Genomic DNA, 15,797 nt, shown 5'->3' on the forward strand with positions numbered 1-15,797 from the left:
CAGCTGTAGCCTCTTAGTTTTCTCCCATCTTTCATCCTGGAGTCTGTCTTTTCATTCTGTGTTCCCCATCCTCACCCCGCCGCCCCCAGTTCTCAATAATGGAATGTTGACCACCCCCTTCCCCATCTGATGCCGTTTCTTCTAAGTGAATCTACACAATAACTGGATGCAGAAAGAAGTTTCAAAAATCTGGATTCTCCACCCTTCTTTGTACAAGTGCTTCAAAGAAGCCACTTCGTTTGTTTTTTCCCTAAGTCTTCAATCCTTTCCTTTCCTGGAGTAGTTTAGGGAGGAGAGTAAATACAGGCTTAGGAATCAGAACACCTGGATGAGACTCACCTTCACCACTACTGACTTAGCCCCTTGAACAAGACCCTTAATGTCTATGAGCCTCTGTTTCCTCAGCCACCAAGTGGGATTAATGCCCGCACTGTGTAGGAAACTTTTGTAAACGGAAGCCAGGCACAAGTGTTTTCTATCTTTCCCCTCTCTGGGACTGCTTTCTTGGACTACAGCCCCTGGCATCTCTTGTTCCCCTGTCTTCATCCTTCAGGTCCTTGCCCTCAATTGCCCTTACTCTTCTGTGTCTGCCTTCTCTCCTCCCTATCTTTCCTTTCCTTTTCTCTATCTTTCATCCCTTTTCCTCCTGAGGTCAGGACAGGAACTTGGAGGATCATTCAAGGAGGGAGGCTCAGAGCTGAAGACACAGGGACTGAGGTTACAGAGAACAGCTGGAGCTTGTGGACAGTTCTGGACAACACTGACCTTTCTACCCACCACCCAGGACACCTCAGTGAAGCCAACCCCAGCTCTGACCACTAGGCTTCCCTGCCTTCACACCTGGGCTCCTTACCCTTTCCCCCTCCTCTCTCCCAGTCCTTTCACATTTCAGTGTTGACTTGCATTTACTGGTCGCCTACACTATGCAAGGCTTGGTGCTTTTCTTACAAGATGTGAACATATAAGACATGAGCTTCTCCATGAGCCTGGAAACCAAAGGGTGAATCAAATGGTAAACAAAGATAATTTCAGAACCTGAAACTGTATCTGCCAAGCTTCCAGTGGCTTCCCCAAATGCCTTATAAGCGTGTGTGCATCTGGAACCCCACATTTCTCTCCGAGACCCCAACAGTGGGCTTCCAGAACATCCCAGGACCATCCTTCTTGCTCTCTTCTCTGGGGTCCCTGGCCACTCTCTGTGCCAAATGTACTTATGTTGACCATTCTTCCTAAATAATAAAGCCAGGACGTAGGGCATAGGCACACGCGCTTGCACACACACACACACTAAAGGATATGACCGTGGAACAGAAATCTGAAGGTGTCAGAGGAAATTCATACCCTGTGTTCTGCCCTCTGTGTGTGATGCTGTCTCCAGACCCTCCCTCATCCTATCACTGCAGTGCTCCTCACCTCCTGCCAGGAGATCCTTGGGAAGCTGCTACCTACTGCTGGCTCTGGGGGCTTCAGGCCAAGGCAGAGGAAGGAAGCTGAGCCTGGCTGTGTCCAAGATGCTGACTTCATCCTCCCCATCAAAGCCAGGAAAAAAACAGCCACACACACCCAGACACCCGGACACACACGGGGACACCCACGCGAAAGCCCATGTGTGCCTTTGCCCTTGGCCACATGGAGCTTACTAGGCATCTGGCCACAGCCACATGCAGTGCAGGCACTCCCTGACCCAGGAACACCACACACCTGCCACCGTGGGGATCTGACCTGGTGTGCAGACACCTGGGCCGCCACCCATGTGGCAGAATCAAGCACATACAGGCTCCTTCACGTCCCTTTCACCTGTGACTTGGCCAAGTTATGCCTCAGTGGTGAGGTCTGTAGCGGGATAGAGAGACTCAGTCTTCACTGTGAAGCTGGGGGTAGTGGGTTCCCACTCAGCTGGGATATTTCTCCTCTGTAGCAAAGTCTCTTTTTCAGCCCCTTGTCAGGGCAGCACATGGGGAGATGAAGCCAGGGAAACACCCAACAGACTTATGTGGGGTGTGTCTGTCTCCCTGTCCCCCCTGTCCTCTGGCTGTCAGTCGTCTGCCTGGGACCAGAGACAGAGTGCCCGTTTCCTCCAGCCCCTACCTGTCCCCGCCTCTGTTCCTGCTCCCCTGCAGCACCCAGGCACCAGCCCCCGACCCTGCTTTCCACCACTTCACCCTCTATTCAGGTGACCCACCCTTACATTTGCCTCCTGCCTCTAGCCCTTTCTTCAACCCTAACCCTTCCTCCTAACCTTCAGGCTTTCCTTCCTTGTCCCCCCTCAACCCCAGCTTCCTCCCCAAGGCTTCTATGTCCCAGTGTTCACCCAAGCCCTTGCCCTGCCAGTGCCCAAGCCTCACCTACTCTTTCTCTAGGGACTTGCTGAGGTAGGAGAATGCAAAGCGGGCAGTGACAGGAGAGGGACTGAACAGAACAGAAAGCAGGAGTGGCTTGGGGACGGGATAAGCAGGGAAGATAGAAATGGTGGGACTGGGGCAGGGTGGGGACTTGGGGTCCCAGAGATGGTCCCAGTTGGAGAAAGAGGTTGCCTCTTGCCTCCTGCCCCCTGCCCCTGCTCCCTGCCCCGGACTGCCAGGGGAGAACTGGTGAGAGGATGAGGGAGCCAGCACTGGGTGATAGACATCGGGTGAGATCCAGAGATCCAAGCTAGAGCAGTGGCTGGGAAGAGATGGGAGGGGAGCATGGGGGAGGGAGGGGAAGGGGGCTGGCCATGAGGAAGGATATAGGCTGAGAGGAAACCACTGGGGTCAGAGAGGAGGGGCAGCAGGTGGAGAAATGGTGGGGAAAAAAGAAATGGCAGGAAGGGTGGGGGATGTCAAGTTGGGCAAAAATTAGGGTGAGAGTTAAAAATGGCATAGGGAAAGGACATGGGAGGTAAGACCAGGGCTGGGGGTTGAGATGAGGGTATGGTGAGACAGTGATGCTAGACAGGGAGTGGGGGCAGGAGAAGAGGAGGGGTGGCATGTGGGAGGGCCTGGGAGGGGTGGGAGGACCTGCCCTATCTCCGCTCCCCTCCCTGACCTCATCCTGGTCCTCCCCTTCTCCTCCCCTGCTCGCTGCAGACTCCCTCCTCACTGTCGCTGCCGAGATCCACAGTTGGTTGTGGCTCAGCCCCTGTTGCAGGAGACAAGTGAGGGAGACTTCCCTGTCCTGCCCTGAGACGCCACCCTCCCGGGGTTGGGGACAGAGCAGGTGCAGAGGCACTGCAGCTGCCCGGTTGCCCAGGTAAGGAACAGAGTTCTGGGGAGACCCAGAAGGAGAGGCAAGGGATTTCTCGCCTATCCCCACATCCCAGGTGAAGGTGTGGCAGGTGAGCTCTCAGCAGTGCTTCCAGAGCAAGGACTTCTGTTCAGGACAGAGGACATAGGAGCATTCACTGGGAACCAGGCTCCCTGTGAAGGAGTGTCTGGGAGGAGAGGGTGGTATGTGTGTGTTGGGGTGGGCGGTGTATGTCAGGGTTTGGATGGGATGCAGACAACTGACAGGGGCTGGGAACAAACTGAGGGACTCCAGGAGTCAGACGGTGGAACCAGGGTAGAAGTGGTTATTGGTGAGGTGAGCCCCTGGGCCCTGGAGGTGCTGGGGCTAGCGGGAAGACAGGACTAGGCTGAACTGGTGGCCAACTGACCCTCGGAAGGAAAGTGCTTACGGAATCCCAAGTGTCAGGCTGCAGCAGCTGAGCCCAGGCTCTGGGGGCTCCGGGCTCCAGGAGGTGCCAGAGGGTGCTTCTTTGGGCATCCAAATGGGTACTCCCTAGGTGGCAGCGTGAGAGTTGCAGGGAGGGAGGTCTGGGAGATCTCTTTAGGAAATACTGAAATGGGACAGTCAGGACTCTCGGGTCTGGGAAGTGCACAGAGCCTGCAGAAAGGATCCTAAAACTTGTTCTTGGCGAGAGCTCCGCACTCATGACTCACGGTTCAGCAGGGCTGGGATGGCTGAGAGATCCCTTTGGGGGCACGGGGGCTCCGTCTTCACTCTGTGCCCCTTCCAGGCTCCCCTTGCCTCTGTCCGTCTGAACCTGCGCTCTCCCTCACCCCGCCGCCCCCGCCCCCCACCACCAGTACACGTGACACGCCCCGGGTGGGGCGGGCGGGCCCCTTATCTCGCCTGGAAAGAATTTAATGGCATAGAAACAACTGGAAGTGGAACTGAGAGGAACTACTGGGAAGCAACTCGGAAACACCCCAGCTGCTGCTTGCCCCGCCCCTGCTTCCCGCATCTCCAGCCCCTCCTCTTTTCCCTGACCCTGCCTCCAAGTCCCTGGGGACCCAGCACCTCAATTCCTCAAACTTCCTTTGCTCACTCCAGACCTAGCCACTAGGTGCAGGACCAGAAACTGCCTTCCTGTCTCTCATTGCACCCCTAACCATTTTCAACTGGGGTCTGGAAATCCTTTCTCTTAATTTTTCCATTCCCAGGCGGATTAGCTCCCCAGAATAAGGAGCATCTGGATTCCCCAACCTACCCCTCCCTGACACCTCCTTCCCACCTGGTTCCAGCCCAGTATCTGGGACCCCCACATTCCCTTTTTAGTCTCACTCCTAGAAGCCTTCTACCTTCACCTCTCATTGCCAGATTCAACTGGGGGTGTAGCAGGAGGGTCAGAGGGAGGCATGGGGGCGGGACCAGAACCCCCATCTCCGGAACATCTCTTATGGAAGCCAGCCCCTCTCCCCACCCCTTGGGACCTATACAGTCCCTAATGAGCAAAGTGTTAAAGTTGGCTACAACACAAAATACCCAGGAAGCTGAGTCACAGTTTGGGAAGATGCCCCCATCCCTGCCAGCCCTCCAACTGTGGGGAGGGTGCCAAGAGGGTGAGGCCATATCTCTCTCCAAACACACACTGCAGAGAACCACCCCAGACATAGTGGCAGGGGGAATGGTGAAGGGGAGACACAAGAGACACCCAATTCTTTGCTTGCCCAGTACTGAGAGAAGAGAAGAATTATTCCGGGAGCTGGAATGGGGAGCTGGAGGGGTGGGTGGTGGCAACAGGGCAGGGAGGGAGAAGATTGGGAAGGAGCCTCTGGGTGTGTGGTCACTGGAGGCTGCTCTGCTCTTCTAGACCAATCTCACCAGCTTTCCAGAAAAGCTGGTGAGCTCTCTTCACTCCTTCCTGCTGCAAAGACCCTCTCTGCTTTCCCCCCACTGTGCAGGGAAAGATGAGGAATCCAATTATTTGGAGAGGGGCACTGGACGACTCACAGAGGCCTCCAGGGGTACGGGGAAGTATGGTGGAGGCCATGTGTCCACTGCTTCCCACTGGGGAAGGGCCTCCTGCTTGGTTCCTCTCACACCATCCAGGTTCTTTCACTCACAGAACTGCCCTTGGAGCCAACAAGAAATCAGCCTTCTTAGGCATCACCCAATGACTAGGTGTGGAGGAAACCTGAAGGGGAGATTAAGTGTGTGTGCATGTGTGCATGGGCACCCATATGTGTACCTGCAAGGATGCAGGTTTAGCGGGTGGATTTGTGTGTCTGTGCAGGTATGTTTGTATTTGTGCATGAGCACACATTAATATATTTGTAAGTGTACATGTGTACACATATTTGTGCAAGCACTCCCATGGTGTGGGAGTGATTTGCATGGCCTTAGACACAAAGTGACAGGATTTGAGGGTCAGTCAGAGCCCATCTCTTACCCAAGGCTACACTCCAGGCTGAGAGAAGGGCTGGGGAGACAGGAAAGGGCAGCTCTCTGTATGCCAGGCCTCTCGGCCTGGGCTTTCTTGGGTGGGGAGCCTCTTGGTGTGGAAACACTCTGTCCCTGTTCAGCTCCCTTTCCGTCTCTTGCTGGCTGGTAGCAGAATGTAATGGCTGGTAGCCCCGAAAACTCCTTTTTCTCTGATCCAGGAGAAAAGTTTAAGAGTAGAAAGCCAGAAGATGTGTGTGTGTGTTGGGCGGAGGTGTGTGTGTGTCACAGTCACCTCCGCCTACCAGTGACACATCCCCCACTCCTCACTGGTCAGCATTTCCACACCCACCCTGCCCTCCTCCTTTCCCCAGCCGCTGGTCTGGAAGAGCTGGGCACCTTTCAACATCTCTCCTCAACTCTTCACCCTAGCTGAATCCTGACTGGCCCCTTCACACTGCTGTTCGCCATAGCCCTCTCTCCTGTCTCATCCTGGGACCCCCCTACTACCTTTCCTCCCACCTCTTGTCTCTGTGTGCTCCCCAATCCCTGCCTCAGTAAACTCCACAAACATACAACTAGGTAACTGTCATCCAGATCAAGAAACAAGATACCTTTAGCACCTCAGAAGCCCCCCTCCATGCCACTACTAGTCACTACCCCCTCAAGAGTATCACACTTCTGACCTGGAGCACTACAGATTAATGTTGCCTCTCCTCAAACTTCACATAAACAGAACTATGCAGCATGCTCTTTCCTGTGTCTGGCTTTTGTTCAACCTCATCTTAGTAAGATCCATCACACTACTGCATATAACTATAGTTCATTCCTGCTTTATTTTATTCCACGGTGTGAATAAACCACAATTTATTTAATCTATTCTACTGATGTGAAACGTTTGAGTAGTTCCCAGTTTGGGGCTATTATGAGCAGTACTGCTGTGTTGGGTGTATTCCTAGGAGTGGAATTGCAGGGTCATAGGGTTTGCATGTGTTCACCTTTAGTACATTTAGTAGATTCTGTCAGTTTTCCAAAGTGCTTGTACCATCTGGTCCTGCCAGGATCCGCCCTGGCCTGGCCTCTGATTCTGCCTCTGCCCTGGTGGCTGTTGTCTAACCAACTTCCAGTCCCAGACACTGTCCGTGGTCCTAGCCCTGCCCTTGGTCCTGCCCTTGGTTCCAGCCTTAATGCTAGTCCTGCATTTAAATTGAACTTTTCATTCATTCATATAGTCAGTAAATATTTATTGAGCACCAATTATGTGCCAGATGCAGGGATAGAGCAGCCAAGAAAAAAAAATAGGTGCCATGCCTGCCCTCATGGACTTTATAGTCTAGTGGGCAAGAAAGTAATAAAATAATCTCACAGTATATTTATTATTACTTTGGACTTCAAAAAAATATTTATTTATATATGATTGCAAATTGTTATAAATGCTACAAGTGAGAATGGCATGATGCTGTGATATCACATGATAGGAGGACCTGACCTGGTCAGGAAAACTTCCCTGTGAAACAAATGGTGGGCTGAGACCTGAAGAATGAGAAGGCCAAGAGAGAAGGGAACAGTGTTCCACATGGATGGAACAGCATATACAAAGGTCTGGGGTTGGGGATGGGCACAGAGAGTGTGAGGGACTTGAAGGTCGGTGGGGCTGGAATGGAGGGAGGGAGGGTGGTGAAGTGGGGGCAGGGGACACGTGATGGTAGGGCTGTTTGTCAGTGTTCTAAGAGAATTTGGAAGGGAGACACTGAAGCATTTTGAGAGGGACATCCTGATTGCATTTGTGAGACTGTAGAGGGCAAGAGTGGAAGCAGAGGGAAGAGTCAGGGCCAGACACAGTGGCTCACACCTATAATCCCAGCACATTGGGAGGCTGGGGTGGGAGGATTGCTTGAGCCCAAGAGTTCAAGGCCAGCCTGGGCAACATAGAAAGATCCTGTCTCTACAAAAAAAATTAAAAATTAGCTGAGAGGATTGCTTGAGCACAGGAGGTCAATGCTGTAGTGAGCTATGATCGCACCACTGCACTCTAGCCTAGGTGACAGAGTGAGACCCTGTCTCAGAAAACAAAAAAAGCAGCCAGGAGGCAATTACAGTTCTCAGGCAAGAGGCGGATGGAAGCTTGGATTAGAATGAAGGTAAGTGGGAGAGAAGGAAACGAATTAAAGAGATGTTTATGAGAAAATACAGGTAGATACAAAGAAATATGGTATCCTTGAATGGGCTATTAGGTTTCTGGCTTGTAAAGCTGGATGAATGGCAGGGCCCTGAGCTTCAATGGGGAATTCTGGAAGGGGATGGGATACAGGAAGGTGACCGTGAATTCAGGTTACAGGCTTGGTGAATTTGAGGTGCCCAAGTGGAGATGCCGAGTAGTCAGGTGGATATATTGCCGTGGAATGAGAGGAAGATGACTGGAGTGTTTTACAAATTGGTGTATAGTTTGGAAATTGAAGTCATGAGTCTGGATGAAGGTACCACGTGGATGACTAGAGCAGTAGGTCTATTAATTTGGTAGAAATTTGTTGCACATTACAATCATCTGGGGAGCTTTTTTTTTTTTTTTTTTTGAGACGGAGTCTCGCTCTGTCGCCCAGGCTGGAATGCAGTGGCGCAATCTCGGCTCACTGCAAGCTCCGCCTCCCGGGTTCATGCCATTCTCCTGCCTCAGCCTCTCTGAGTAGCTGGGACTACAGGCGCCCGCCACCACGTCCGGCTAATTTTTTTGTATTTTTTTTAGTAGAGACGGGGTTTCACCGTGGTCTCGATCTCCTGACCTCGTGATCCACCCGCCTCGGCCTCCCAAAGTGCTGGGATTACAAGCGTGAGCCACCGCGCCCAGCTGAACTTTTAAAAATACTGAATAAAATTCAGTTACTCGGTCATTCTAGTCACATCTCAAGTGTGGCAGAGCCTCATATCCCTCCTGGCTACCATATTGGTCAGCGTGGATACAGAATGTTTTGAAAGAGAAGGGCCAGGTGCGGTGGCTCACGCCTGTAACCCCAACACTTTGGGTGGCCGAGGCGGGCAGATCACCTGAGGTCAGGAGTTCAAGACCAGCCTGGCCAAGATGGTGAAACCTTGTCTCTACTAAAAATAAAAAATTAGCTAGGCATGGTAGCTGGCGCCTGTAGTCCCAGCTACTGGGGAGGCTGAGGCAGGAGAATCACTTGAACCTGGGAGGCAGAGGTTGCATTGAGCCAAGATCGTGCCACTGCACTCCAGCCTGGGCAACAGAGTGAGACTCCATCTCAAAAAAAAAAAAAAGAAGATGCGGTGAACTGTGTCCAGTGATTTTGAGAGAAGTCAAAGGTCAAGCAAGATGAAGACAAATGTCCATTAGATTTTGTGGCACCGAAGTCATTGGGAAGCCCTAGAGGGAGCTGTTTGGCAGGTTGGAGGGAGTAGAGTGGATTGAGGCACGCATGGGCTACAGGGAAATGGAAACATCAAATACAAATAAATCTTGACAACTGTGGCCATGAAGTAGAGAAGAGAAATATGTGGTGGCTGGAGGGGGTGTGAGATTGGGGAAAGGTTTTTTAAGGTTTAATTTTTTTTTTTTTTTTTTTTTTTTTGAGACGGAGTCTCGCTCTGTCACCCAGGCACCCAGGCTGGGTGCAATGGCACGATCTTGGCTCACTGCAAGCTCCGCCTCCCAGGGTCACGCCATTCTCCTGCCTCAGCCTCTCCTAGTAGCTGGGACTACAGGCGCCCGCCACCTCGCCCGGCTAATTTTTTGTATTTTTAGTAGAGACGGGGTTTCACCATGGTCTCGATCTCCTGACCTCGTGATCCACCTGCCTCGGCCTCCCAAGTGCTGGGATTACAAGCGTGAGCCACCGCGCCTGGCCTAATTTTTTTTTTTTTTGAGACGGAGTCTCGCTCTGTTGCCCAGGCTGGAGTGCAGTGGCATGATCTCAGCTCACTGCAACTTTTGCCTCCCAGGTTCAAGCGATTCTCCTGCCTCAGCCTCCCAAGTAGCTGGGATTACAGGCACCTGCCACCATGCCCGGCTAATTTTTTTTTTTTTTTTTTTTTTTTATTTTTAGTAGAGATGGGGTTTCACCATGATCGCCAGGCTGGTTTTGAACTCCTGACCTCAAGTGATCCGCCCACCTTGGCCTCCTCCCAAGTACTGAGATTACAGGCATGATCCACCACACCCAGCCATGGTTCACTTTCTATACAGCAAAATGCAGAAGTCTTACGTGTGCAGCTCAATGACTTTTTGAATATGTGTATATCTATGTAACCACTCAGATTAAGATACAAAATATTTCCAGAAATATGACTCCTTCCGGTCAATAATCCCTACAAGTAATCCGATCCTATCTTCTAAAAGCAGACTAACTCTGCCTGTTTTTGTTTGTTTGTTTGTTTGTTTGTTTGTTTTTTGAGATAGAGTCTTGATCTGTTGCCAGCCTGGAGTGCAGTGGCATGATCTTGGTTCACTGCAACCTCCGCCTCCGGGATTCAGGCAATTCTTTTACCTTAGCCTCCCAAGTAGCTGGGACTACAGGCGTGTGCCACCATGCCCAGCTAATTTTTGTATTTTTAGTAGAGACAGAGTTTCACCATGTTGGCCAGGATGGTCTCCATCTCTTGACCTCGTGATCTGCCCACCTCGGCTTCCCAAAGTGCCGGGATTACAGGCATGAGCCACTGCACCCAGCCTCTGCCTGTTTTTGAACCTCATATAAACGGCATTATTCAGAGTGTTTTCTTTTTTCTTTTCTTTCTTCCTTTTTTCTTTTTCTTTTTTTCTTTTTTTTTTTTTTTGGTAGCTCAGGAAGGGTATATGAGAGTATAAGAGTGTTCTCGTTCTGTGTGTGGTATTTTTTGCTCAGCACTATGTGTGTGAAATTCACCCATGTTGCATGTAGCAATAGGGTGTTTTTTATTGCTGTATAGTATTCCATTGTCTGACTCTGGCACAATTTATTTATCCACTTTATGAATGGACACTTGAGTTGCTTTCAGTTTTAGCTACTATAGGAATAAATCTCATGAACATTATGGTCTACGTCTTTTGGAAGAACTATGCAGTCATTCCCATTGGATATTCAGTTATAGATACCTGGGTTATAGACTATATGTTTTAGCAGATACTACCAAACAACTTTCCAGTGTTGGCATTAATATATGCTCCCACTTGCAACAGATGACAATTCCAGTTGCTTCACATTCTTGCCAATATCAAGCAATGACTGCCTCTTTGAAGAGGGACAAGCATTCTGGAGGATATTTAGTGGCATCTCATTGTGGTTTTAACGTACATTTACCCGATAACTAGTGATTTTGTGCATCTTTTAAAATGCTTCTTGGAGCTGGGTGCAGTGGCTCACACCTGTAAGCCCAACTACTGTGGAGGGTGAGGCAGGAGGATTGCTTGAGGCCAGGAGTTCAAGGCCAGCCTGGGCAACATAGCAAGATCCCATCTCTACAAAAAATTTAAAAATTAGCCAGGCATGGTGATGCCCATCTGTAGTTCCAGCTACTCTGGAGGCTGAGGCAGGAGGATCACTTGAGCCCAGGAATTTGAGGCTGCAGTGAGCTGTGATTGTGCCACTGTGCTCCAGCCTGGGTGACAGAGGTAGAGTTTATCTTAAAATAAAATGAAATAGGGTGGGTGTGGTGGAGCACGCCTGTAATCCTAATAACTTTGGGAGGCCAAGGCAGGCGGATCACTTGAGATCAGGAGTTCGAGACCAGCCTGGCCAACTTGGTGAAACCCTGTCTCTACTAAAAAAAAAAAAAAAAAAAAAAAATGCTGGGCGCGGTGGCTCACGCCTGTAATCCCAGCACTGTGGGAGGCCAAGGCGGGCAGATCATGAGATCAGAAGATCGACACCATCCTGGCTAACACGGTGAAACCTCATCTCTACTAAAAATACAAAAAAATGAGCCAAGCGTGGTGGCGGGCGCCTGTAGTCCCAGCTACTCAGGAGGCTGAGGCAGGAGAATGGCGTGAACCTGGTAGGCGGAGCTTGCAGTGAGCCGAGACGCACCACTGCACTCCAGCCTGGGTGAAAGAGCAAGACTCCATCTCTACAAAAAATGAGCTGGGCATGGTGGCACATGCCTGTATCGTAGCTACTCCAGAAGCTGAGGTAGGAGAATCACTTGAGCCCAGGTAAAATAAATAAAATGTTTATTGGCCCTTTGGCTATATTCTTTTCTGGAGTACCTGTTTGTCTTTTGCCAATTTAAAAAACTGGGTTTCCCGATTTTGGCTTGTTTTGTTTTGCAGAGTGTTTTGTTTTGTTTTGTTTTGTTTTGTTTTGTTTTGTTTTGTTTTGAGATGGAGTTTCACTCTTCCACTCAGGCTGGAGTGAAGTGGCATGATCTCAGCTCACTGCAACCTCCACCTCCGGTTTCAAGCGATTCTCCTCCTCAGCCTCCCGAGTAGCTGGGACTACAGGTGCCCGCTACCATGCCCAGCTAATTTTTGTATTTTTAGTACAGACAAGGTTTCACCATGTTGGCCAGGCTGGTCTCAAACTCTTGACCTCGTGATCCGCCCACTTCGGCATCCCAAAGTGCTGGGATTTCAGGTGTGAACCATCACACCCAGCTGCCTTCTTATTCTCTTAATGATGTAATTTGATGACCTGAAATTTTGTTTTGTTTTGTTTTTTTCTTTTTCTCTTTTTTGAAACAGAGTGTCAGCTCTGTTGCCCAGGCTGGAGTGCAGTGGCATGATCATAGCTCACCACAGCCTCGACCTCCCAGACTCAAGTAATCCTCCCACCTCAGCCCCTGAGTAGCTGGGACTACAGGTGTACCACCAAGCCCAGCGAATTCTTTTTGTCTTTTGTAGAGACAGAGTCTCACTATCTTGCCCAGGCTGGTCTCCAACTCCTGGGCTCATGCAATCCTCTCACTTAAGCCTCCTGAAATGCTGGGATTACAGATATGAGCCACTGCACCCAGCCTATGGTTAGGTTTTGTGTTGTTTTACTTAAGAAATCTTGCGGCTGGGTGCGGTGACTCAAGCCTGTAATCCTAGCACTTTGGGAAGCTGAGGCGGGCGGATTGCCTGAGGTCAGGAGTTTGAGACCAGCCTGGCCAACATGGTGAAACCCCGTCTCTACTAAAAATACAAAAAATAGCTGGATGTGGGGGCAGATGCCTGTAATCCCCGCTACTCAGGAGGTTGAGGTAGGAGAATCATTTGAACCTGGGAGACGGAGTTTGCAGTGAGCCGAGATAGCACCAGTGCACTCCACTCTGGGCGACAGAGCGAGACTCAGTCTTAAAAAAAAAAAAAAAAAAAAAAAAGGAAAGAAAGAAATCTTGCTTACTCAAAGGTCAGAAATTTTTTCTTCTGTAAGATATTGCTATGAAAGATATTGCTTTACTTTTCATATTTAGGTCCTGGGTTCATCGCAAATTAATTTTGGTATATCAGACATAAGGTGGAGAATGACTGTTCTTTTTTTTTTTTACTTAGGGATGTTGGATTGACCCAGCACCAGTAACTAAAAAGAACATCCTTTCTCCTCTTAACTGCAGGGGCACTTTTGTCATTAATTAGGTGACCACATATGTGTGGGCCTGTTTCTGGGCCCTATTCTGTTTCATCTGTCTATCCTTGCACCTTTAAAATAAGTCTTGATATTTGATCATGTAAGTCCTGAGGAAGAGGGTTTTTGTTTTTTTTTCAATTGGAGATATTTGAGCAAGGATCCAGTTGAGCGTGAGGAGTTGAATAAAAAAGAGAGAGAAGCCAGGCATGGTGGCTCATGCTTTTAATCCCAGCTACCTGGGAGGCTGAGGTGGGAGGATGGCTTGAGCCCAGGAGTTCAAGTCCAGCTTCAACCAGGGGGTTGAGCAAGATCCTGTCTCAATATTAGAAAGAGGTCATGCAGTGACTCATGCCTGTAATCCCAGCACTTTGGGAGGCCGAGGCGGGCACATCACTTGTGGTCAGGAGTTCGAGACCAGCCTGCCCACATGTTGAAACCTCATTTCTACTAAAAATACAAAAATTAGCTGGGCATGGTGGTGGGCACCTATAATCCCAGCTACTCGGGAGGCCGAGGCAGGAAAATCACTTGAGCTAGGAGACAGAGGTTGCAGTGAGCTGAGATCGCACCACTGCACTCCAGCCTGGGCGACAGAGTAAGATTCCGTCTCAAAAAAAAAAAAAAAAAAAAAGAGAGAGAGAGAGAGGGAGAAGACAATCTACACTTTAAGGTTTCTTAGAAGACAGTAGGAACTGGGATCCAGGTGTTTGGGGAAGGACTGGCCCTAGGTACTCATCCGCTAATTCATTCAACATTGATGTGTCAGATAGAACATTTACGTGCCAGACACAAGTATACAGCAGTTCTGGGATAGATAAGGTCCTCGTTCTCATGGAGCTCTCATTCTAGTATTGAGAGAAAGGTAATAAACAAGTAAACAGCTAACTCAGGCAGCAGTAAATGTCATGAAGAATAGGAACAGGATATTGTGATAGAGAGTAATGGAAGACTGCCCTAACTGGGAGTTAAGATTTGAAGATGGAGCCAGCCTTTATGAGCAGAGTGAAGAGCATCCCAGACATAGGGAACACACAATGCAAAGGCCCTTGGAGTAGTGAGAGCTTGTAGTGCTTGTGGGAAAAACGAAAGACCAGTGTAGAGCCGGGTGCGGTGGCTCACGCCTGTAATCCCAGCAGTTTGGGAGGCTGACGTGAGCAGATCACCTGAGGTTAGGAGTCCAAAACCAGCCTGACCAGCATGGAGAAACCCGGTCTCTACTAAAAGTACAAAATTAGGCCAGGCGCGGTGGCTCACGCTTGTAATCCCAGCACTTTGGGAGGCTGAGGCGGGCGGATCACAAGGTCAGGAGATCGAGACCACGGTGAAACCCCGTCTCTACTAAAAAAATACAAAAAAAAATTAGCCAGGCGTGGTGGCGGGCGCCTGTAGTCCCAGCTACTCGGAGAGGCTGAGGCAGGAGAATGGCATGAACCCGGGAGGCGGAGCTTGCAGTGAGCCGAGATTGCGCCACTGCACTCCAGCCTGGGCGACAGAGCGAGACTCCGTTTCAAAATAAATAAATAAATAAAAAATAAAATAAAATAAAAGTACAAAATTAGCTGGGCATAGTGGGGCATGCCTGTAATCCCAGCTACTCAGGAGGCTGAGGCAGGAGAATCGTTTGGATCTGGGAGGCGGAGGTTGCGGTGAGCTGAGATGGCACCATTGCACTCCAGCCTGGGCAGTAAGAGTGAAACTCCATCTCAAACAAACAAAACAAACAAACAAAAAATACCAGTGTAGGGGAACACGGTAGGAAAGGGGGTGAGGAGCAGGGTAACTAAATGATATCAGAAAGGTAGAGAACAGACTTGCCCAGGGAGGGTATCCTTTAGGGTTGGGCTGAATGTGAATTTTTACATGCATGTGAGTTGGGTAGATTACTTGTGGGTGGTGGGACTATGGGTATGTGCTGGAGAAGGGGGGATTCATTTTGTCTCCTTCTTTTTGAAGCTGCTCTCATACCTGCCCTTTCTCCCTGCAGCCTCCTGAATGATGCCAGCCCAGTATGCTCTAACCTCCAGCCTGGTTCTCCTGGTGCTGCTGAGCACAGCCAGAGCAGGCCCCTTCTCTTCACGGTCCAATGTGACACTGCCAGCCCCCCGGCCCCCTCCCCAGCCAGGGGGCCGCACAGTGGGGGCCGGAGGGGGAAGCCCCTCTTCTCAGCTTTACGAGCACACAGTGGAAGGAGGGGAGAAGCAGGTGATATTCACCCACCGCATTAACCTGCCCCCTTCCACTGGCTGTGGCTGTCCCCCAGGCACTGAGCCCCCAGTTCCTGCTTCAGAGGTGCAAGCCCTGAGGGTCCGGCTAGAGATCCTGGAGGAGTTGGTGAAGGGGATCAAGGAACAGTGCACTGGGGGATGTTGTCCTGCCTCTGCCCAGGCTGGCACAGGTGAGCAACTGATCACAGAAGAGGGTGGAGAGGTGGGTTAGGGTGGGGTGTGCATTGCTAGTCCATAAAGGTCCTTGATATGAATTAGAAGAAGGCACTCCTTCCTCACCCTTGAGGTGTGCATGTAGCTCAGAACACAACTTGGAGAGCAGAGCTGGGCTACATGTCAACCAAAGCATATGCAAGGGCCCTGAGAGGCTGCATACATTATACATATTAGC

General features: G+C 50.3%; 1 protein-coding gene across 1 annotated transcript in view; it reads left to right on the forward strand.

Moving 5' to 3' along the window:
* The first annotated feature begins 3,103 nt into the window (after positions 1–3,103).
* Positions 3,104–15,797, forward strand: part of TNXB (tenascin XB) — a 68,016-nt gene continuing 55,322 nt past the window's right edge. Inside the window, exons 1-2 of the mRNA XM_063633195.1 lie at positions 3,104–3,231; positions 15,166–15,600. Coding sequence (XP_063489265.1) covers positions 15,174–15,600 — 427 coding nt within the window. The 5' untranslated portion in view covers positions 3,104–3,231; positions 15,166–15,173. The remainder of the gene's footprint in view (positions 3,232–15,165; positions 15,601–15,797) is intronic.

This window comes from Symphalangus syndactylus, chromosome 23, assembly GCF_028878055.3.
Source record: "Symphalangus syndactylus isolate Jambi chromosome 23, NHGRI_mSymSyn1-v2.1_pri, whole genome shotgun sequence".
Taxonomy (NCBI): Eukaryota; Metazoa; Chordata; class Mammalia; order Primates; family Hylobatidae; genus Symphalangus; species Symphalangus syndactylus.